This window comes from Myxocyprinus asiaticus, chromosome 43, assembly GCF_019703515.2.
Source record: "Myxocyprinus asiaticus isolate MX2 ecotype Aquarium Trade chromosome 43, UBuf_Myxa_2, whole genome shotgun sequence".
In the NCBI taxonomy this organism is placed as follows: domain Eukaryota; kingdom Metazoa; phylum Chordata; class Actinopteri; order Cypriniformes; family Catostomidae; genus Myxocyprinus; species Myxocyprinus asiaticus.
This window is the reverse complement of record NC_059386.1, coordinates 31,439,213-31,463,697: the sequence shown is the minus strand read 5'-3', so window position 1 is coordinate 31,463,697 and position 24,485 is coordinate 31,439,213. Positions and strand designations below refer to the sequence as shown.

Below are 24,485 nucleotides of genomic sequence, written 5' to 3'. Positions count from 1 at the left end.
TTTTATTTTCGGTGAACAATTCCTTTAAAGCAGAAGTGTGAAACTTTTTGTTGTTAAAATTCTTTCTCCTTTCCCATCTTAATATGCAGAGACAACTATAACAAAGCTAATTGTAGGTTAATAATTAAACACTGTGTCTTTGTGGTGCTATAAAAATTCCTCCATTTGTTTTGAGCAACCTGTCCAGCCCAGCAAAACAACATTGACTCAACCAATGAAATTGGACAATTTTACTCATTGATTAAATCAACGACTCTAAGTGTCAGTGTTAAGTCCAAGCTGACACAAACAAAACAAAAGTGCATGGTTATTGAAAAAACCCATATTGATCGATTACTGATTCTGAATATTATGGGGGATGCATTTCCCTCCATTTCTATGGGGTTACGGGACTTTTGGTTGGCTGCTTTAGTTGTAGATTGTCTAATAAACATTTGTCTGCAAATGTATTTGTAATCTTTACAGCCCTTTAATGTGATCCTTTAATTGTGACAAGATTAAAACAGAGGTACCTCAGGTCTTTTGTGCCATACAATCATTACTGTGTTGTTTTACTATCTAAATTAGGTCTTATCCCCATTTATTAACTTTTTAGAGGAATAAACATACTTTACACTAAACATAACTGTTATCCATGAGTAATATGAAGAGATATGCGAGTGTGCATGGATCAACTAATGTTATTTCCATCAAGAGTACGGTATACAGTATATAAGATCCAAAGAATCCGTTCCACATTTGCCATTTCACTTTAAATTTGGTCAGTGACAGTAGAGGGTGTGATTGCTTGTGAGAGGAACAGCCAGTTGTTTAAAATCCCTCTCAGTACGGTTTCAAATTCCCCTCAGTGCCTGGTATAACGAAGTGTGTATATGTGTGTGTGTTCCACAGACAGAGTGCTGGAGATAAGAAAGGGGTTGTGTTTCTGTTGGGGCGTGGCCGAGGAACTGTCACTCACGCCAGTTACCCAACATAATGGGCGTTCCCTCTCTCCGCTCGGTCCAATGAGAAGAATCGCTCCTGTAGTCACCATGGTGACGGGGTTGTGTCCGGGGAGGCTGTGATGGGTTGACAGGTGCGTGACAGTCGGAGCTCTCTGCAAGCATGTACGCCAAAGGCAAGAGTAACAACGTACCGTCCGACAGCCAAGCGAGGGAAAAGTAAGTTTTATTTATGAGGGGGGCAAATCTCTATAATGAAGCGGGGCGGCCAGACTTTTAACAAGCAGCTGGATACGCTCTGTTCTTCGGATGCTGTGTTGTCTGTGACAGTGCTTGTAATTCATGCAAGAAAGTTGTTGTCAGTTATCAGTCACGCACTGTTCGAATATCTTGCGTCTAATTAACGCGACGTGCCGTTTTTAGGAAATGTATAGCACGCGCAGAAGTTAAAGGGTGCATTGCTAGGATTAAACTTTACCATGTACAGTGGACTTAAAGAGAGTCAATCTTGTGCATGCATCAGTAAATGCATACGTTCATGTAAATTAGCATGCGTTGTGAAACCACGTGTAAGGCAAGCTCTTAATGCATTTCTGAAGACATCTCAGTGTTGCACTGGATAAAGGTGAGTACAGAAGGAGTGTTTTTGGCTTTAAAATATGGATTACATGTACCCAAGACATGTTTTAAATCCCCTTTCAACCAGTCAGGTGAGCGGCAGCACGAGAAGACGAAACAAACAACTCAGTTCGTTGCGATTTATTATTTAAAAAAACGAAATAATGTTGCGTAGTAGTTCTGTGCGCTCGCGGGAGAGAAGCGCGCGAGTACAGAATAGCGCCTGATTGACGTTCCCGCATGAAAAGTTCCATCTCACAGGCTGGAAGTTTCACGCTGGAACGTCAACCATACTCTTTCTATTCTGTACTCGTGAAGCCCGTCGCGCACAGACACTTTCTCTTATTTTGTGGTAGTTTTTCTTCACAATTTTGTTACTATGTTGGCAGCGCGCGACTCAACGCTTGTCAATGTGGATATATCATAGAAGGATGTCCAGTGCACCTATCTGTGGTGGACGTTTTATTAAGGAGCTTCCAAAACCCCTTTTCCATGAAGATATTAAAGACTAGTCTGTATAATGTAGTAAAATGACATATTAAAGTGTATATATGAGCTAGATGTGGAGATATGTCAATCATGACTGAGATGACATGGACATGTAAACCTTTATTTGACATGTGTCAGAAATATGTACTTCCTCGCAGACTGATTTCCAATTATCTTAAAATATTTTACTTTTCGCAAATCTGTCTTGGTTTTCATCTTTTAGTGCAATCTGCTTGAACATCTTTAGAACACACAGTTTTTGTGTTCCTGCAGTGAAGTCTTGTCTTGAAGTAATTAGCTATTATTGCAGTTTCATTCAGGCCAGTGTCTTATGGGACATGTGTAGACTTGTGGTTTTTGACAAAAACTCGCCAATATTAGATTTGAGCTGGAGAAAGCAGTTTTGCTGGTTATGAGATGTTCTAACAGCATCTCGCCTTTTCTAAATGAATTTTCTGCCGCTTGTGGTTCTTTTATGCTTAAAGGTAGTTCACCCAAAAATTAAAATTCTCTTATCAATTACTCACCCTCAGGCCATCTCATATGTGTATGACTTTCTTTCTTCTGCTGAAAACAAACGAAGATTTTTAGAAAAATATTTCAGCTCTGTAGGTCCATACAATGCAAGTGAATTGTGGCCAGAACTTTGAAGGTTTAAAAAGCACATATAGACAGCATAAAAGTAATCCATATGACTCAAGTGGTTAAATCTATGTCATCAGAAGTGATATTATAGGTATGGGTGAGAAACAGATCAATATTTAAGTCTTTTCACATTCTTCTTTTGTTTTTGGTGACTCGCAGTCTATGTGCATATCCCCGCCTAGGGAGTCGAATTTATAGTAAAAAGGGACTTAAATATTGATCTCTTTCTCACCCACACCTATCATATCGCTTGAGAAGACATGGATTAAACCACTGGAGTCTTATGGATTACTTTTATGCTGCCTTTATGTCCTTTTTAGGGCTTCAGAGTTCTGGCCACCATTCGCTTGCATTGTGAGGACCTACAGAGCTGAGATATTCTTCTAAAAATCTTTGTTTTTGTTCCACAGAAGAAAGTCATAAGTATTTGGGATGGCATGAGGGTGAGTAAATGATGAGAGAATTTTAATTTTTTAACTGTCCCTTTAAGATGAAAGTATACTTCGGTTAGACGCAAATGCTAAGCGCCAGTGGACGTGTGATGCAAATTTTATCATCAGCAGAGTGCTCAAGCACTAAATGTGTGCGGCCTGATTTTTCTGACCGTGCAATATGTGCAAGTGCCTGAAATTATTTGCACTAATTAGTGGGTTCACAAGGTGGCAACACTCATAGTTATGCTGTTGCTATCATGAAGAAGCACTAGAATTTTTTTTTACTGCTGCTAAACAACAGGAGATGAATGTGGAAACAACAACAGTGGATGTGCAGGAGATACCTGCATTTGTTTATATACTGAAGGTATATAAAGACATCTTTATGGGTCTAAACTCCTGTAGAGAAATAGTCCATTATCTCATAGCAGTCGTAGCGCACATGTGCCAACTGCTTGTGTATGCGTGCACAGTCAAATGAAGTATACTTTGAAAGGCTAGCTTTCGACTGTACGCAGATGCTAAGCATTCCCATCAAAACCGTAGTATACTTTGGGCTTTAGGGGTTCACAACATAAAAAGTAAAAAAAAAAAATCACCATTCTATAACTAGCCAATGTCTGTTAATTGTCATTTTGGGTCTTTAAAAAAAAATATGTACTGAGACTTTACGGACTTACAGAGTCAATAAGCAGGCTGGACCCATGTTTCCCACATGAGCGTGACAGCTCAATATGTAAGAGTACATGGGCTAATGGATGTGCCACGGCTCCGTCAGTGCCGTTCTTTTTAGTTGATTACATGCGTAAAGTAAAAAAATAGCTATTTTATATTATTTCTGTAATGAACAAAGTCAACGGAATGTTTTTTGAATGGACTTCCTATGCATTGGCTGACGATGCATTAAAGGGATAGTTCACTGAAAAATGAAAATTTTCTCATCATTTACTCACCCTCATGTCATCCCCAATGTGTATGACTTTCTTCTGCAGAACACAAACAAAGATTTTTAGAAGGATATTTAGCTCTGTAGGTCCATACAATGCAGGTGAATGTGAACAGGCCTTTGAAGCTCCAAAAAAGCACATAAAGGCAGCTGAAAAGCAATCCATAAGACTCCAGTGGTTTAATCCATGACTTATGAAGCAATCTAATTGGTTTTGGGTGAGAACAGACCAAATTGTAACTCCTATTTCACTGTACATCTCGCCATTGCAGTCTTTAGGCACGTTAAAGATTTCAAGCTCGATTACACTTCCAGTGCTAGATGGCGCTATAGAAGGTGTCTTCTAGCTTTAAATCATGATCACCAATGAGACTGCAGATGTCACAATTTATAGTGAAAAAGGAGTTATTTTTTGGTCTGCTCTCATTCAAAACCAATTGGGTTGCATCAGAAGATGTGGATTAAACCACTGGGGTCATATGGATTACTTTTATGTTTTTTTGAGCTTCAACGTTTTGGTCACCATTCACTTGGATTGTAAAGACCTACAGAGCTGAGATATTCTTCTAAAAATCTTCTTTTTGTTCTGCAGAAGAAAGAAAGTCATAAGCATTTGGGATGGCATGAGGGTGAGTAAACGATGAGAGAATTTTCATTTTTGGGTGAACTATCCCTTTAATGGAACAGTGAAATCCTAGTGAAAGTTTGACTCAAATGAGACTTTCATCGATGCAAGAGGGAATTTTTTAACTACATGTTGTCACTCTGATTAAAAAATGAATATAATAAACACAGATCAAACCTACATTTAGAAAACTGAATTGGAAATTGGTTTATATCATCTGATAAAACAATGTCTGCATCTCTTTGGAAAGTAAAACATCCTCTGCATCAGACAGATGAAAATGTGTCATTGACAGATCAAGTGTTGTTTAAAGTGACAAAGGGTGGAAGCTTTGCACAGAACGACATAATGTTTTATTTGATAGAAAGTGCAAAATCAGACAGTTCTGTTTTAACACTTAAGCTGTTTGAATTTGACAACTAGACTATATGGTGTTGTAGCACCGGCGGGTTTAAAGAGGTAGTGGCTTTGAGAGGATCACAGGGCCTTTTATCTCTCCTCTTGAAAGAAAAGTGGACGAGTGGTTAACTGTCAAGTAGGATGGTTTGTATGATATGACTGAGGAAAAAAGGGGAAAACTCCAAGCTGATGTCCCAGCAGCTTGAAGAGCATGGGTTGCATGAAATTAGTCTTCTGTTTTATTGATGACGGAAGTTACGTATTTAGCTTTGCGGAAACTACCTTGCCTTCCAAACGAACACACGTATGCCACTTCCACACTAAACTCAGTTTTCAGTCTCCTAACATCAGTGTTTCGCCTAGGATTTTTTTCAGCAGCATTGCTGTTGTGTGCGTTTCCACGAGCCCGCAACGATGGACCCATATTAACGCGCGTTGGTAAAGGAATAGCTTAAAACAGGGGTGTCAAACTCAATTCAGCCTGGGCCACATCAGGGTTTATTTGTGCCCTTAAAGAGCCGGTTGAAAATGTGGCACCAGCATCTGCTTTGGTAGCACTCATGCAATTACCAGTAATATTGCATATTTTATTTTGTGAATTGACATGCACATTTGACAGTATTGCATTGATTTTGAGGTTGGGATGCAGATGAAAATTATGATATTAACAACAGTTACATGTTAAGTAATACTTGTGAAATGTAATAGTGGCGCTCAGAATTTAGCAATGGTGCTGCGCCGCTGCAAAATGCATACAGGGGAACACTGAATGTCATTGTTTTTGAAAGTACATGGGAATGGAGAGAATTTTCAAAACACTTCCTTTTCTGTGGAGGAAAACGCTGCCCCAGTGTGAATGAGAGGCGTAAATGTAGCAGAGTTAATGTGTTTTCAAACGAAAATATAATAGACTGCATGTGGCCTTAGGTACTTGAACACAAGCGCTTCTAGCCACGTAAACTCCATTTAAACGCGTTGTTGCATTTCGAAACATGTCAGACCACAATTCATAACAGCGCCAAAAGTTGTCGCATTCTTAGCGCAAATGTATACTTCGTTTTTCCACGTGCTGGAATGTGATGCAAATTTCATCATCGGCACAGAATGCACAGCCTAGTTTTTCTAGACACGCGGAAAGTACACGACTTTGTTCATCGTGGGCTCATGCGGCTGCCATTTCCTAAAAGAGTATCACAAAGCAGTCGTAGTGCGCATAATGTGAGACAGAATAACATGCGGAAAAATTAAGTTTACCCTATAGTTTTCCCGCAAGTGGCACCATAGCGTGCGCAAGCATAACGTTTCTTCGACAGTTTTTTTCTCTCAGGTCAACTTGTGTCATGGCAGAGCAACAGTTTGAAGAGAATCTTGATAATCAATTTAGTCAAAGTTAGTTAAAATTGTGAGTTGTTTATAGCTAGCTACCTACATAATAACACTCTTATGAAGCATTATTTGCTATGTAGCACTTGTCTTTGCACTTCATGAAGCTGCGAGCTTTTGGAAACATCCAGGTGTGTTTCAGAATGCAGTTTGTGGTTTCACAGTTAATGGTTGTCTGCTTGCAGTGGGTATCTAGCAAGATTTGTTAGCGTTTGTGTATCTGTCTTTTTTGTTTTGTTTTTTGAGCATGTCTCTCTCTCTCTCTCTCTATCTCTTTTCTCCTCTGTTGATCATCAGGAGAGCAGACCTCTCTAATATCTCCATGCATTAATATGCAAACAGTGTGGTCCACGCAACGGCACAAGGTTAAGCATGCTCAGATACTGTCAGGGAACTTCGTTTCTCTCCTCCCTGTCACTGTGTGTTTGGGAGTGTTCATTATGGGTGACTGTTGCATGGTGGGGGAACTAGCCTGTGACATGTTATCTTTTCATCATAGGGACAGGCGGTCAAACTGGTCACCTGTCATACAGGAAGTGCGAAGGGTGGATTTTTGCATGGGTTTGGTCTGCTCTGAGAAAATTCAGATTTTTTCAGTCAGTTGGTTTAAACTGAAATGGGTTTTCCTTAAATTTGTCAATTGCACAGCTTGTCAAGACAACATACGTTGCTTTTTTAAATCTTTGTTATCATGTTTTATGTGGATGCTACATGTGGCTGCAAAACTCACTTGACCAATTTGACTTGTCCCATGCGCAGGCCCAGATGAAATCTGCCAAAAAATGTTATATATATATATATTTATTTATTTTTTCACGTTTTTCGTTTTTACGATTTCTGTGCCGATTTTGGGTGAAAATCTGTAGAATTTTGGACGTGTGTCAAGCACTGATGATGAATTTTTGGGCTAAAACAGGCCAGTGCAATTAATAATACAGAACGTTGGTGTTTTGAGATGCGTTTAAAGGTTGAATTTCCTTTTAAATTGACACCACATTTTTTAAAAAAATGCAAGACTTGAAGAAACGATGAAAGACATACGTCAAGCACATGCTTGCATTGATAAAGACGGACACATTCAGATTGAACGGCCCCTTAGGTGAAGATTTTTGGTGGTTGTGTCTTGACTATGCCTTGCTCTCATATCAGCGTCTCGCTGCATAAGCATTGGGTACGTACATACAACTGTATTTAATGAAGCTGGAGTCTGTGGAAGTACTATGGCACCAGTATAGGCTACTGTGCAACACTAATTTAATATAGAACCGTCTATTGAAGCTTTTTTCGTTTGACTTTTTTACATAATATTTGAGCATGTGAAATGGCTAAATCTTTTGACTTATAATTTTAAGCACATTTGTTAACAGCCAGATATGTTCATTGCAATAAGCAATAGCTATGGCACTGTGCTGTGTTAGTTTATATTGATTTGTTGCATCCTCTTGTGGACGTAGGAGACAACGTTGATTTAAAAATCAGATGTCTTTTTGATTTTTCCCCCTACCAGAAATAATGTCTTTAAAATTTCAGTATAATTCGAATTTTGGTAATATTTCAGTGCAAACTTCAGATTTAGTTTTTCAAGCCCTGTTGACAGCCCTACAATAGGATATAGGCAACGTCCACAATACGCTTTCGTTTGAAAATGCATACGCCTCGCATCTACACTAGAATGCCATTTTTCTCAACCGAAAACTGAGCGTTTAGAAAACGCTCTTCATTTTTGTATACTTTGGAAAATGATGATGATGTTTGGAAACTGAAAATGAATAAGTGTGGAGGTGGGTATAAACAAATAAAAATGGGTTAAATGAAGCTTGGAGTACTACACTCTTCTTGGAAGCTGAGCATTTTATAAAATTAGCCAAAATATTTAATAAATGAACCCAAGAGGCAAGAGGCAATGAATGTGCAGAAATTTGCGAATGTTGGGCATTCAAATTCTGCAAACTTTCAAAATTTGCGTTCAAAATCATTCAAAATTCGCAGAAATTTCTGCAGAGTTCTGTGTGGCAGATTTCGTGTACTTCTGCCCTAAAGTTACTAATTTGTTTCTTAAAAATTTCTGACCATACTCTGAAAGCTGTCTGCTGTGGGTGACCTCTGCTCGTACCATATAAAGGCACTCTATGAAAGGTCATTTCTCTGCTGTAATGGACGACTTCTGCTTATGATTAAATGTCATGACGTGTCATGACGTTGTAAATATTATCTTGTCTTAGATAATAAGAATAGATAAGCATCAAGCATATCTCATGTGGCCCAAGTTGGTACTGACTTTCTTCATTATGTTAAACAGGATGCTTCAAACTTCTCTTCCTGTCTTTTTTAAAAAAAGCCCTTGTCCTCACTTGAAACCATTAGGACATTTCCTGTTGTCTTATCAAGACGTGCTATTGTTTTGACCTGCTTCTAAAACACATAGCTGATTAAGGAAATCGCCTCGTAGTTTTTAAAACTGGCTTGAACATTTTGCTTCCAAATGGATTGCTTTCCCCTGGCCTTTCATTGTTGATGAGAGTTTTTTAAGCCGTCTTTTTCGGAGGGTGTGCTGTCTCTCTGATCACCTTCCTGTTATGTTTTTGGATTGTAACTTTTTGAACATTTGGACCAGGCCTTATGGCTGAGTCTGAGCTAATTATACATAGGCCTAATCAAAGGTAACAATTTGGAGTGAAGACAAGAATTCTCTTGTTTTAGTGACTTGTCACAACTTTGACATCTGCTCTGTTACAGGGCTTTCATTGACTGCTGTTGATGCTACCTCTGGGGGTCACAGGAGGTCATGTAATAGGTTGACAAAGAATGTGGATTTAAATTAAAGTAATGCATTCCTATAGACCCCTTCAAACTGGGTGCAAAAAATTCACCTGGTAAACGAAGTAATGTTCTTTTTTTATGTGTGAAATAATATATTGCCAGATGAGTTGTATTTTTAATTAAAATACATGATAGATTTGGGTTTTTCAATGGTCAATACTGATAACTATAGAGTTGAGTGTCTGATGGCCAATATAAAGATTATATACAGTATGTGTGATGTAGGCTATGTAATTTAATTGTAGTAAATAAGATGTACACGCACAGTTTCTGGTAAAATAAAAAAATAAACTGACACAAAAAAAGGAAAAATGGAAACAAGTGGCAATGCCTCTGTTAATCTGCCAAGCAGGAACAGTTATCAACCAATAACATGGTTGGGAACCTGTGAACAATATTTTTAAAAATACAGAATGATTTTCATGACTTTCGGTTCCATTAACGAACGTGGACGGGACACCATGCTAGCTGTGACAGCATATCCTGTGCTACCATTCAGCAGCAGTGCCACACTGTCAGAGTGACTATTGTAGTCTGATTCCCAAATGAATGACTCTTTTGAGCCAGTTCTTTTGAATCTACAGTGCAAATCATACAGCGTGACCAGTGTAGTCCGATTTCTGAATGAACCACAAAAGATACAGCGCTTCTTACCAAATAAATGACATTTGTCAGCCCATTCTTTGTAGTGAATCAAAAACGTAAATTTTGTCTAGTGATGCACTGAAAAGAAAATGTTTGGCCAAAACCAGCAATTCTGGAGATACTGGGCCGAAAACTGAAAATAATTTATATTCAGTATACATATATATATATATATATATATATATATATATATATATATATATATATATATATTTTTTTCTTTTTTTTAATTAAAAATCTATTTATCTATTTATCTATCATATATGTATGTATATACTGTATATATGTAAACTGACTTTTGCCTAACATAAGCAAATATTTACCCTACAAAATGCTAATAAAGTACTTATGAATACACAACAAAGGAAAAAAGCATACCTTCCAAATCGTTTTTTTTTTTCTCCCTCTTTTCTCCCCAATTTGGAATGCCCAATTCCCAATGCGCTCTAAGTCCTCTTGGTGGTGTAATGACTCGCCTCAATCCGGGTGGCGGAAGACGAATCTCAGTAGCCTTCGTGTCCGAGACCGTCAATCCGCGCATCTTATCACGTGGCTTGTTGAGCATGTTGCCGCGGAGACCTAGCGCATGTGGAGGCTCACGTTATTCTCAGCGGCATCCACACACAACTCCCCACGTGCCCCACTGATGTGTGGTGACCACGAGGAGGTTAACCCAATGTGACTTTACCCTCCCTAGCAACCGGGCCAATTGGTTGCTTAGGAAGCAGACTGGAGTCACTCAGCACGCCCTGGATTAGAACTTGCGACTCCAGGTGTGGTAGTCAGCGTCTTTACTTGCTGAGCTACCCAGGCCCCCCATACCTTCCTATTCTAAGTTTTTTCCTGTATCTGTCCATTATCCATATTGTCAATATTGTTGTGAGTTGGGAAAAATAAACTGAGTTTATCTGTGACAGCGACAGCGTCACTCACTGGTCCAGTTTCAGACAAAAAGTGCAAATTTGCCCCCGCAAGCGGTGGATGTAAAGCGGGTTGAATTGGACTCGTGTTTGACACCAGTTTTAGAGTGCGGCTCGGCTCGAACAGTAGGTGAGGATATTTTACCATGATATGTGATGGTGGCTCAAGCTAAATGGCCTCACATCCTCTGAACACGCACGTAAAAACACTCTTTATTAATGCGCTGATATTCAACAGAGTGATCGCTTTATTGCTTTTGGGAATGTAGACTTTAATATGCAACTAGGTAACGCAAATACCAACAGAATGTGTGAAAAAAAAATTTCACCACGGTGTGCTTTCATAAACTGCTTTGAGTGTTTTTGTTCTGTTGCACTTATTTGTGTGGACACACATACACGCACTGTACAGATGTGCATCTCATTTATAAGCACAATCTTGTTACCATTAATATATATTTAAACATTAGCTGCTGTTTACATCTTTTTGCATAAAGCGCTGTATTTTCTTCATGTCTCTGTTACTTGATTTTAAAGTAAGTGTTTAGCCGAAAGTTTTCGGCGGCTTAAAGAATCTGTTAACATCAGTGATCTCATCATTTGGTAACAGTACAAATCCAGTATGACAAATCCAATTAGACTTGCATTTGTTATTTTCCAATATTTCTTTCTCAGAAGTACAAAAAAATCATTAATGGAACCGTTAAGGAACCCCAATTGTTAAATTCCGTGCAGGAAAATAGAATGAAGTGAAGAATAAACTGCCAATATATTTTTTTCTTCTTCTTTTTTGAATCTGAGGTTCCGGACCGTTCCGCCTCAATTGAAATCCTGATTGTACTAGCATCTCGAAGTAGCTAGAGGCCAATTCAGAATGAAAACACCACTTGAATTTAAATAATGTCACTTTAAAACAGCAGCTACATATGCTGTCTCTTTCAGAAGCATCCTGTTGGATGTGGTTTCTGCAGACACTTCCCAGCTAGAGCCTGGGTTCAGCCTCCGGGGACACGCTGATGAAACAGTTTGTTTTTGCCTGTATGTCAACGGCGTCCTCAGAACATTCTCTCTCCTCTCCTCTGGTCCTCTCTGCCCTTCTCCAGTCACCCAGACGAGAGGAAGGGAGACTGGGCAGGATGCTGGCAGAGTGGCCCTCAAAAGAAAGATGTCACCTGGCTGCCAGGCAGAGACGGCCCCTTCCCCTGCTCCCTCAGGGAGACCGCGGTGGGCCCAGATAGAGTCTGGATGTTGGAGACAGGCAGGCAGAGAAAACATCTAAAACAAGCTGAGAGCTGTGTTCCTGAATTACTTTATTGCTCTTTAATACATCAGTAAATCAAGACAGCACCTAAATTTACATTGGCCCGCTAAGCAGCATGAAAAACAAACAGCTTTTTTAATATTTCAATTATACACAGTAAGCAAAAAATGGACATGTCTCTGGTTGGTTACAATGCTCAACCGCTGCGAAAAAAGGTACATTTTGACACATTTTTATAATAATTATATATTTTTTTAATAGAAATAGTCCTAGATAATTGATAGTCATGGGAATCTTAAGGAATTTAATGATTCTTATTCCTAACCCATTCCATAAAGGTCCCATTAGTGATTCTCACTTTTGAGAAATAAATATTTGGACATCATAAATGCTATTTTTATTGCATTTACTGACCTTAGCTGTCTGTTGCCAAATGTTGAGATCTTTTCAGATTTCAACAGAGCAGATATAAGAAACCAGAGATAACTTTTATACAATTTTATACAATTCTTGTAGTTTATACAGACCTTTTATAGGGAGAAATGCACTCCAATAATTGGTCTTGTAACTTTATATTAAGTTAAAATTCTAAACAAACACAAAATGTGGCATCATATATCATTTAATTTATTTTAATAAAAAATAAAATACTGTCTGAATATTTTAGTATGATTTTTTTCCACATCTGCGTGTATATCTGCAGTATTGTTTTTATTATTATTATTTTTTTTATAAAACATATTGATGCACCGAAATGTAAATTCTTGGCTCGGACACACTGGGCTGAAAACCAAAACCTAAAATAATAATTCAATTTAATTAAATTCTAAATGTGATATTACATTACATTATTCTATATTATCCTCGTGCGACCCCACAGCCTCATGCGAGGACTCGCTGTTTTGGATTCGCAATACGCAACACATAATTTAAATGAATAAAAAACGACTAAATACTGTTCACAAGACTCTAGGCTGTCATTTAAAGGGTTAACTTCCGCCGCACCGAGTCACGTGACACAATGGCATGCCGTCAATTTCCTTGAAGTGCTCCTACGGATGCAGCGCCAACAAAAGTTTTTTCATTGAAACCTGTTTGCTTGTAAAGAGTAGCGTCTCTAGTTTCGTTTGTTATGCTGCTTTAAAAACCTGTAAATTTTTCGCACGTCAGCACGCTGATAAACATGATGTCTACATATGGGGAAACAGGCACCGAATTTACTCTAAAGTAGAAAAACCATGTTGGTTATTTGAAATAACTTTCAACTCTAACACATCTGTGGTTCATTTTGCATCATTTTAATATTCATTTGTTACGGTTAATTTTGCTATCTCTGTGAAGATGATGTTTGGACCACTCAACTGGTTTGGCAGACATGGGACAATGGTAATCAATACATAGATTCAGAATTTTATAATGCTACATTTTATTTTAACATGGTTGGCAGTGATTGGATAATGCTTATAATTAGAATTATTTATTCAGCTTTACAGAAAATCAGCTGTAATGTCTGTAACGTCTCAAAAACATGAATAACCAACACTCCTGGAAGCATAATAAACAATTTGACGAAAAAAATATAGATGACTTTCTATAGCTTGGTATTATTTAAAAATTTCACAACTTAGTCCCGCTGTCCACATATGTGGACATACATTTTTAGGAAAACTTTTTTTTGTGTGTGTGTTTGTTTATTAGGTGCTACTAGTTACAAATTAAAAGGGAAATGGAAGATGCACACAGCAGTCACGCTCGGGTCTCAGGAGGTTATTGTTATATATTGTAATATAGTATATGTATTTTCAATTATATATATAATTTTTCTAAGTGATTACACATAGAAAACACATATCATACTACCTTAAAATTTAGGCTCAAACTACTTTTAAAATATTGGATAACTCTATAGATGTAAAAACTGACTTTTGGCCAATATAAGCACATTTTTACTCTACAAAGAGCTAATAAAGTGCTTAAGAGTACACAACAAAGGACAAATGCATGTTTTCCATTTCTAATAGTTTCCTTGTATCTGTCCATCATTCATGTTGTCATTATTGCTGTGAGTGGGGGAAAATGAACTGGTTTTCTCTGTGACACTGTCACTCATTGATCCAGTTTGGTCTGATGAAAAGTGCAAATTTGCGCGGGACCGCAAGTGCCGGATGTCAAGCGGCTCATATTGGAATCTTCTGTGTGTTTGACACCATTGATCTAGAGTGACTTGAACAGTAGGTGGGGATATTTGAGTGCTGCGTTTAGTGTGGTGTCATACAAAACAGCCTCCCAGCCTCAGCACAAACATGGGAAATGCTCTTTATTAATGTGGTAATAACCAAGAGAGTGATCACTTCATCACTTCTGGGGATGTGGACTTTAATGTGCAACTAGGAAACGCAAATACTTACTGAATGCATACCACATTATGCATTCATGAACTTAAGTGGGTTGTTTTATGCTGTTGGGCTCGTTTGTGTAGATTTCTCCGTGATAGTCACACAACACACACATATATATATATATATATATATATATATATATATATATATATATATATATATATATATATATATATATATATATATATATATACAGAGGTGTGCATGTCTCGGCTGTTAGCGTATCCTTTTTAATTGTCAATATATCATAAATCAGCGCTGTTTACATTAAACGTAATTAAACCAAACCTTTTTCGGTCATAATTTTCGGGCTTTTTTCTCTTCTGCTGAAAATGGCATAAAATGCTATTTCGGGTTTTGGCAGAAAATTTTTGGCGGCTAAAATTTCGGTGCATCCCTATTATGTGATTAATTGTACAGCTCTTGTGGGCAGTGCAAATAGGCATGCGGCTTTGCATCGTCTGACCTCCCTGCCTCCTCTGCGCAGCTGTGACTAGAATTCTTCTAGACATTGGCTGCATCCGAATCCAAATGTAGCAACCTTGTTGCCTCGCTGACCTATCAGTCACTGACTTAACAGGCAGCGTTTGCGTACGAAGGTACCTCTGGAAATTGGTTTCGGACAGGCTTCTGAAGTAGCAATACGGCAGCAATGTGTTGCTAGGATACCAGCATTCATTCAGTACAACCGAACCACATCGGACTATTAATGTAAAACAAAAGCATATATTTAATAACTACATACTACTTTCTCAGTAGAAATGGAATCAAAAGTTTGAAAAAGTGGGGGGGAAACATACATTTTATACACAAACTGGCTATCAACGGCCTCTTTGCCCGCCATTTTCTTTCTTCAGCTCAACCGCTGTGGATATGCACACACAGGATTGTGGGATTTGATAGGCAGCGAAGGATATATCTATGCTGCCTTAAAAATTGATTAGATGAAGGTATCTCAGTAGACAGGATGTGAGGCGAACATTGGATTCGGACATGCCTTGGTCCCTTCCTACCTCCGTATACAGCCTCCGGAGGCAGCATTTTCCTGGTTTCAGATGCAGCCCTCATCTCTCGCTCCCTAAACGCAGTGCTGCCTCAATCCTAATGTTTAAAACACAGTCTCTCAACTTCTCTTGGCTCTGGTGTGATTAACTTGTTTAATATTTTACCGAACAGAGAGACTATTGCCAAGCAACGGCAGTTTGATTTCCTTATTTCCGTCTCTGGGGCACATTATATTATCTGTGTTCATGACAGAGCTTGACAGGCCAGACAGATGTGGTTTGCTCGACTGGCCTGAACATACTTCCCTGTTGTCCTGGAATGGCTGGCATTAGGGAGTTGTTTACTGAAGACTGGCAGACTTGTGTACAATGCAAGCTAGAGTGTGTTCTTATTTAAAGGAGCAGTGTGTAATTTCTGCCTCTCTAGTGGCTCCAAAACTAAATTGTAAAACTACATACATTTTTACATTTACTGAAGATAATGTGAGTGATGATTGCCTGTCCAAAAATCACTGCAATGATGCTATGGTGTTGTGGGTGGTTGCCAGGGTGTTGCTATGTGGTTGCGAGTAGCTGTTAGCCAGGATGCTCCAATCTATCAGTACTTCTTTAAAGAAGGAGTTCTAAGGAGAAATTTACATGATGTATTTGTGAAAAATGTTGGTCCACCTGCCTTCATCTTTGAGCGACCCAAAGTAGAAACTCGACTGTCTTTATTTGTCTGCCGATCATCTCGAGCGAATAGGTCACAGATGCTTTCCTCGTTTTTCTCATTACTCCATTCACCCAAACACTCCCTTCATCACCTGTCCTAATCTGGAGCACCCCACTGTTATGAAACATTAATAGTCTTCTCCCCCCTTCAGTGATTAATCTCGAGGGACAGAGAATTACAGAAATACAGATGAGACCATGGGAGAACTCATTTGCATGGGCATTTTTGCACAGATACAGTGTAATGCTCCTCCGCACAAGTGACCAATCTCTCTGTTTGTTTTGTTTGTCTTGGGTTACATCAGGAAGTGTCTCAGCATAGCTCATTTATATGTTATGTTGGATTGTGCGCCCACTTCCCACAATGCAAGACAACTTTCTACTTAGCTACTGTAGTTTAGGCCAACCACACACTACAAGACATAATCGCATAACCCTACACGCATTTAAAGACTCGAGAGCGTTTACATGCACAATCTTGAACTGTTTTCTTTGTTTTTTCTCCAAGGTCATTGAAGAAAAAAAGATCGTCACGTAGATTTTTGCGTATTGATTTTGCGTTGCATGTAAACATCTGTTCCACCATTCTTACTGGCTTATCCAATGAATGCAAGTGTTGTGCACATATCTGTTTACTTTTTGATGTCAAAAAGAGAAAATAATCAGATGATTTCCAATCTCATTTAAACACGGTTTTCTTACATTGTCAGTTTATTTGAATAAGCTGATTTTTATAGATTTCCACGTATTGCTGTGAATAAAAATGCTGAAGCATTTGGCATCTTTGTCTCCTCTGACTGTTGTAATCCATCTCTTTTTTTAATTTTTTAATTTTTTTCCCAATTTGGAATGCCCAATTCCCTATGCACTTTTAAGTCCTCGTGATCGCGTAGTGATTCGTCTCAGTTCGGGTGGTGGAGGACCAATCCCAGTTGCCTCCGCGTCTGAGACCGCCAACCTGCGCATCTTGCCACGGAGACATAGCGCGTGTGGAGGCTTCACTCTATTTTTTTCTTCTTTTAGAAAGTCAAGGACATACAATAGTGGATTTTCTCTTTTGCTGTTGGAGAAAATGGGAACACAAAAATTTTATTTACTATGGTCTACCCTAGGGCTGGGCGAAATGACCAAATATATTAGCACAATAATTATGTTCATATTGTTCGATATCAATATTTCTCACCGTAAACATTTCATACCATTAATGGAGAAGGAAATGCATTCCACATGTTTGTTAGACCTCAAGAATGTATGTAAACTTACTTGTTTACAAGTTAATTCCACAAGAAGAACTCTAGAAACTACTCAGTTTAGTATTTATTCAAACATAAGGTGCGTGACCTCTTTTCGACACAATTTCATCGTCTTCGGCAGAAGTTTGACTCGCCTCATGGTCATTTATTTTTAAGTTTCCAACAGTGTTCTTCTTCCTGGTTTTGGCCTGACGCTTGTCAGCTATGTAACCCGTACATGACCTAATTGCTGTAGCCTAGAAGTGATTACGTTCACTGAAAGACTTTCTTGATCTACTTCTAGAACACATTCTGATTATCTACTTTTTCATCATGTAATTATAGCAAGATTTAATATGCACAATAGTCACTGTACAAAAATGTCAGCAGTCAGTTGTGAAATATAACGATTCTCGATACCAACTTTTATATAACAATAAATAATAATATTAATTTGTTAATTAAGCATTGTTTCATGTTCTCAAGTAATTATTCAAGACAAGTTATAAAATAAGAATAAAGAAACAAATGAACAAAAATAAAAAAATAAAAGCAATGATTTAAAACAAATAAAAAATAATAGAACAAAAAATACAAATGAAGAAAACAGCAGTATGAAGTATTCAAGTAAACATTCAGAATGAAATTAAATGTGACACAAAACTACTAGCTGCTGGTCTTCACTGTGTTGTTATAATACATGAATAGGCTACTTTAAAGCTACACAAGTTATCCAGCCAAGAGCAGTGAATGGGTTTCACATTTTTTTGTTTTTAATGTTGGATTAATATTAATGAAATAGAAGACAGCGACAGGTCTATTATTTTACATGTACACTTCAAGTCCGACATTTTGATACAAATCCACTTTTTGTCCCACTGTTTACGTTCACTTTAGACATAATTGACTGTGTTTACATGAATACCTAGTCAAGATGGGCATTTTGGTGGAATTTTGAAGTGTATTTGACCTTTTAGCCACGTATCTTCATTAGATGTAAAGCGCTCACACATAAGTCGTTGTCTTGTGATCGCGGTCGTTGTAAAGAACACCCCATGTCTAGATATAGAACACAGGATGCATATCGAAAATTACTAATAAAAGTGTACCGATATCGAGGATGTTTTCCCCCTGATAAATATTGAGATTGTTTTATCGCCCATCCCTAGTCTCCCCTTTACATCTATAGAAATTTACTTCACTATAGTTTAGTACCGCGTTCCAGTTGTGGAAATTTGAAAGGAGTCTATTGGTGCTCTCTTGAAATTCTTTTTTTTTGTTATTGTGCCTATATTTTTATTTTTAAATTTTTTGCAATTCCATTTGGTGATGCTAGTAATGTTCATTTTCACACAGTCATATATTTTGTCATGTGATGACAATGTCCTTTAAATTTAGTCAATATTTTGTCATGCTATATTTATTCATTTTAGTCCATTTTACTAGTTAAAGGTGCTGTAAGCGATTTTAGCCGTTCTGGAACTTCCACCAGACTTGCCGTTGATTTAGCCACACCCACTCTTTCCAAAACCCGGCACTCCAAAGACACGCATGCACACACAGACACACTTGGAGACTGTTGTGTTAGAGCAGATGGAGGGCGATGGGTCTCCCTGAGCATTTCGCCATCCAACCCTGAGCGTTTCACGGGAGCAGGACACCATACTGATGATAATGTGCAAAATGACAAAAACATCTATAAAACCATAACAGGTCAAACTTAAGCCAAATATCCATATATTTAAAATATATATATATATACATATATATATATGTATATATATATATATATAAACTTCAAATATTAAAACATGTCTCAAACATATTAAAGATTAATATGTTTAATATGTAAGATTAAACAACATGAGAAAACTGTCCTAAAAACCTGAGCTCTTGAAATAATGAATATACTAAAGTATTAGCTACTTAGTTACTTTGTTGATGTTCAGACAGTATAGGATATTGCATTACATATAGCACACTTTAAGAAAACTTCTAAGGAAGCATTCTGAAGTTCTTCTGTTCATTTGCAGATGTATAGTAAGTTGTGGATATAGTGTAGCTGATTAATGTTACATATGTAGGATGTGTTTGAGTGAGGTAATTAATCTGTTAATAAAGTTAATTGTGCAGATGTTCCACTTTTGCAGCTCACACAGCTTGTAAGGAGTCAGAGTCAGACACCGAGGGAAGATCTATGTGCAGAGTTTATTAGCAAGAGTAGTCAAACAGGCAGAGGTCAAGCCAGGTAAGAAATCCACACAATGCAATAAATCCAATACGAGAGGCGAAGGGGGTAAACCCAGGGAACAGGCTAAAGTCAAAAACAGGCAGGCAAACAAAGTAGATAAACGCTCAGAAATGCAAGACAACAAGGTGAATTGGCAAGACTTCGCAGTGAAGTGAAGCCTGAGCAGAGACTATATACACAGGGAGTTGATGAGTGAATGGAAAACAGGTGTGTGAGTAAATGGTGGGAGGAAAGGGATTCTGGGAAATGTAGTCCGGGAGGGGGTTAATACTCAGGGGAAAGGGATCTCAAGTGGACAGATCTGGAGGATGTGACACAGCTCAAGTGGGGAAATCCTCAACGAATGGATTATTTGAATCAATTCTTTCTAGGTTTTTTTGTTTCTTAAAATAAATAAATAAATAAATAAAAGGAATAATAGCAGTACATTTAGTATATTTTTCTCTTATCCATGTTTTCGTCAACAGTGTTTCCACTGTTTGATTATCATCATGATGTGTTCTTTTCGCCTTGTCTTCGTTATTATTGACAAAATCAAAAAACCCTTTGTCAACGAACATTTTCGTCAGAAATTCTGTTGACGTGGTTAACACTGTATGCTAGTGGCACAAAAATTACACATTTCACCTTTAAAACATGAAACGTCAACAACCTTTTTTTATTGACCAATTTCACCCCATGTTTTGAAGCAACCTGTCACTCGAACAAGGAATGGTTTTGACCAGAATAACCAAGGGACACACAGGTCAATGTCGTAATTACATTTCGGCACAGCGTTTCATAATTCAAGTCAAGTCATTTTTATTTGTATAGCGCTTTTCACAACACACATCGTTTCAAAGCAGCTTTACAGGAAATCATGCATGAACAAAAAATGAAACTGTAATATCTATAATGTCTTACAGTGATCATTGTGTAGTTTGATTAAATATGATTGTAAAATGTGTATAGAAATTAAATAATTAAATAATAATTGTATTTCTCTGAGCAAGCTAATGGCGACTGTGGCAATGAACACAAAACTCCATATGATGTTGGTTAATGGAGAAAAATAACTTTGAGAGAAATCAGGCTCCCTGTGGGGGCCAGTTCCCCTCTGGCTAAACAACATGAATATAATGCCAATATTAGTTATTTGTGTGCAGTGCAAGTCATGGTTTTAAATTTGTAAATTAAGTAAACATTAAGGTCCAGTATTTAAAAAAAAATAATGATAATTGTTATGACCTTTAAGATTAATGACTAATGTCTTTGAAGTTCATCCTGGATTAACTGCAGAAGTTTACATAGATGCATTGTCCTTTGTTAGTTGGCTGATGAAGGCTTTTGTTGGCACTTAAATGATAGTCTGTGTATTCAATTTCAAGAGTGTAGTCCATCATTAGACAAAGGTGATGCAGGCAGAGATAAATGATGAGGTGTATTGCAGTTCAACCTGCAGGTCATTTCGGTGAGGTTCGGTGGGGTCCATCCTAAATCCAAGGTTAAGGCAGTGGCATATGAAGTATCCGATGTCTTACAGTTGGAGTTGGCATCAGTTCATCCTCTGAAGTCAAAAAACTGAAGTGATGTCTTGCTAGCATCGGCTGTAGTTTGTCATCATCTCTCAGTGACACGTAGCAGTGGAGTCCGACAACAAGCAGGAACGGAGCTGGATCTGGCTGGCTCTGGTAACCTCGGGATAGAATTAACATTCTCAGAGCTTCTCAGCTCAGGGTTTTGGAAAGAGATGTGCAGCTCCTGTACTCACACTTTCTATTCAGTTCCGCTTGCAGCCCTGGCGGGGGGTATTTTCACAGGAGTAGGGGTTATTTTCACATAACCATCACCATGACATGACTAAAGTTTTTAGACCTCTGGAGTATTATTTGCCCCCCTTCCCCCCATGCTTTCCCACCCACGCAGCTCCTTTCATCTTCGCCGCTATTTGCGTCAGTATCCTTAGTTATTATCCTCACCACATAGCCCCGCTCATGCTTTTTTGTTTCACTGATATTCCTTCTATCTCTCCCACAATTCTTGGTTCCATCACTTGGTTCATTTCTCTACTGCGATTTGTACCTTGCGATTTTGCATCTATTTTGGTGTGGATAAGTGGACTATAACTCCATCCTGTTCATTTATTAGAATCTGTTTTAATCATATTACTGACTGGCCATGAGTCTATGAGGCTCTCCTAATGACAGGAAGGGTGGAATGCTTGTGAAACTGATTTGCATTTGTACTAAAATGATGCCGCATGCGCTGTGGCGCATCAGTGTTATTGAAGTCTAATAGGCATCTGCTTTTATTCACATTCATTATTGACGGCTGCATACGGTTCTTGCCATTTTATTTTTTTGCATTTTAAATGTTGGGACATTAAAGTTTCCATTTTCTTTATTGTCTGGAAAGGATAAATTAGATGTGCTATAAACAGACAGGTTGTTTTCTTGTTTCTTAATCAGGCACTCTTTTGGGTTAAAGGAGCATTTGATGAACTGTTTTGTAATTGAATGTAAGATCAGTGGTAGTAAATATTGGCCTAACTCGTGTCTGCTCAGGTCAAGGACTCTGATAATCTTGCTCAGCCTGATCAAAGCTTCTGTCTGTGTCTTTGCATGCCGTATTGATTCGCCATTTGATGCTTTTGCCGCTCCTATAGAAGGCGGTCTTGAGTGTATCGAGTTTTGCCATGCAAATTTCATGTTACATTTTATATATTTAAAAATTTGATTATTAGTCGTGCTTATTAATGCAAGCATCACAATAATTAATTATCAAAACCCCAAACCCTAAGTATTACACTTCAGCACAACACTGTAGGCCTATGTGCTACAGACATGAATAAAACCTCAAATAATGCGGCTTGGTGAGAAAAGGTGTACTTTTACATTTCTAAGCAATCAGACTTACAATTTCTGACAGGTGGGTGATTAAAACTGTGAAAAAAATCCTAAAGACTTACTTTGAAGGAGGGATGGGAATATCTTAAAGACTTGGGGTTTGGCTCTTTCAACTTGGTCCACTAAGTACCCATTGAGGAACCACCCACAACATCCTAGCAACCAATTGGAAACATGCTAAAAAACCACTCAGAACACTTTAGCAACTTCATAGCAATGTTCTGGCAACCACCGAGAACACCCTTGTATTGTGGCAATGAGTTTTGCACTAACATATCTTTAAAAAAAAAAAAATCTAGTAAGTCTAGTAAGTAAAAATCTAGTAAGTCATTATAGTCATTAGGTTGTAGTACTTTAGAGTGTTACAAAAGCGAGTTCCCGCACTGTGATTTAGGTTGTAAATAAATATTTTGCATTAGACACAAAGCTGTGGCCTCAAATGAACCATGTTCAATCATGTGATCAAATCTGAAAATGCATCAGATCAATAAACAGTTGTGGACAACAAACACACCCCCTTCTCTAGTCACCATGTCCATCATTCAAAGAAAATGGTATACTTTTGGGCTGTGCTGACAGCCAAAGTGATCACTCCGAAGTCTCATTTTGTTTGATAGATTGTTCAGTATCAGTAAAGCTGATCTGCATGTAAAGTTTGTCTTTCTGTGATTTTTTTTCGATGTGCCTGACCTTTTCAACATAGTTATGCTCATTTTTTATACCTGCTGGAGTGAAAAGTCACCATAGCAATTAAAGTTCAAAAATGCAATGTTTTCTTCATGGCTAAGACTTGAAAACATGTTGTTGAAACCGTGGTGCAGCTGACAGCATATTCTACTGACATGTTAAGCTGTGGTGTTCATATAGATCAGGGCTACTCAACTTTGGAAAGCTCAGGGGCCACAAAGATGGATATTAAGGAATACATAAATTTGTATAGTAATTCAGTGTTTTCCCTTTATGCACTTTCAGTGCGCAGCTGCTGAAATTTCAGATGATTCATTAATATTCTTGACGCAACGTAAAGCTTGGTAGCCCCAGTCAGCTGCACACTTTCTACACTGTGCGCACTCTTTTTGAACAAATCTTTCAAGTGAACAAATCGTTCTCATTCACCTCCATACACTGACTCATATTTCCCCGAAGATTGAAATCCAAGAATCGCTCCTGGCTTATATTATCTATTTGTATTTAAGTTTAATAAAAATATAGGAAGTAATTTTCTGCATTGAGGCATTTCATTATTTGACAGTTATTACTACAGCTATCTAGGCTTCCATAGCCCTTCAAGTGTCAAAAGCTCCTAGTAAATAAACACACACATGTCAAGGCCAATATGAAACCCATCTACAATAATTCAGGTCGTTTAAAGCTATTCCTCCACTGACACACGTAAAATCTGGTCTGGCGTTGCGAGTTCGTGGACATGCATTTCTGTATTTGGTAACAAACACTTCAAAAGCTTTGCCCTTAATAACAATCATGGTTTTAAAACAGTAACCTTATTTTAATCATGGTATTTGTAGTAAAATCATAGTAACCACAAAATCAACATGGTTACTGTCATGGTTACAATATATAGAAAAATCATGGTTACTATATAGAAACTACAGTATTACTGTTATAAAACCATGGTTAATTATATCAAAACATGGTTTTTGCTAAGAAAACCCTGGTGACAGCTGTCATGGTTACTTCAGTCATAATTACTACAATATTACTATAGTAAAACCATGGTTAATTTTCTTTAAGGACCTGAACTATATATATATAAAATGTTCTCTAATTACTAAATCAGTGTTTTAACTTAATACCTGCACTATTACGCCACATGCATCAACATAAAGTGCATTTCAAACTCAACTCAACATATA

At 37.8% G+C, this 24,485-nt stretch overlaps 1 protein-coding gene across 4 annotated transcripts in view; it reads left to right on the top strand.

Annotated features, from left to right (window-relative positions):
• The first annotated feature begins 909 nt into the window (after positions 1-909).
• The window catches only part of LOC127433336 (single-stranded DNA-binding protein 2-like), a 96,530-nt gene continuing 72,954 nt past the window's right edge, over positions 910-24,485 (top strand). The window contains exons 1-2 of one of the 4 annotated variants that reach the window (XM_051685135.1): positions 910-1,160; positions 11,808-11,903. In XM_051685135.1, coding sequence (XP_051541095.1) covers positions 1,105-1,160; positions 11,808-11,903 — 152 coding nt within the window. In that variant the 5' untranslated portion in view covers positions 910-1,104. Of the gene's footprint in view, positions 1,161-1,370; positions 1,567-11,807; positions 11,904-24,485 lie in introns of those variants that run through there. The other 3 variants (XM_051685136.1, XM_051685138.1, XM_051685137.1) reach the window with 3 other exon arrangements.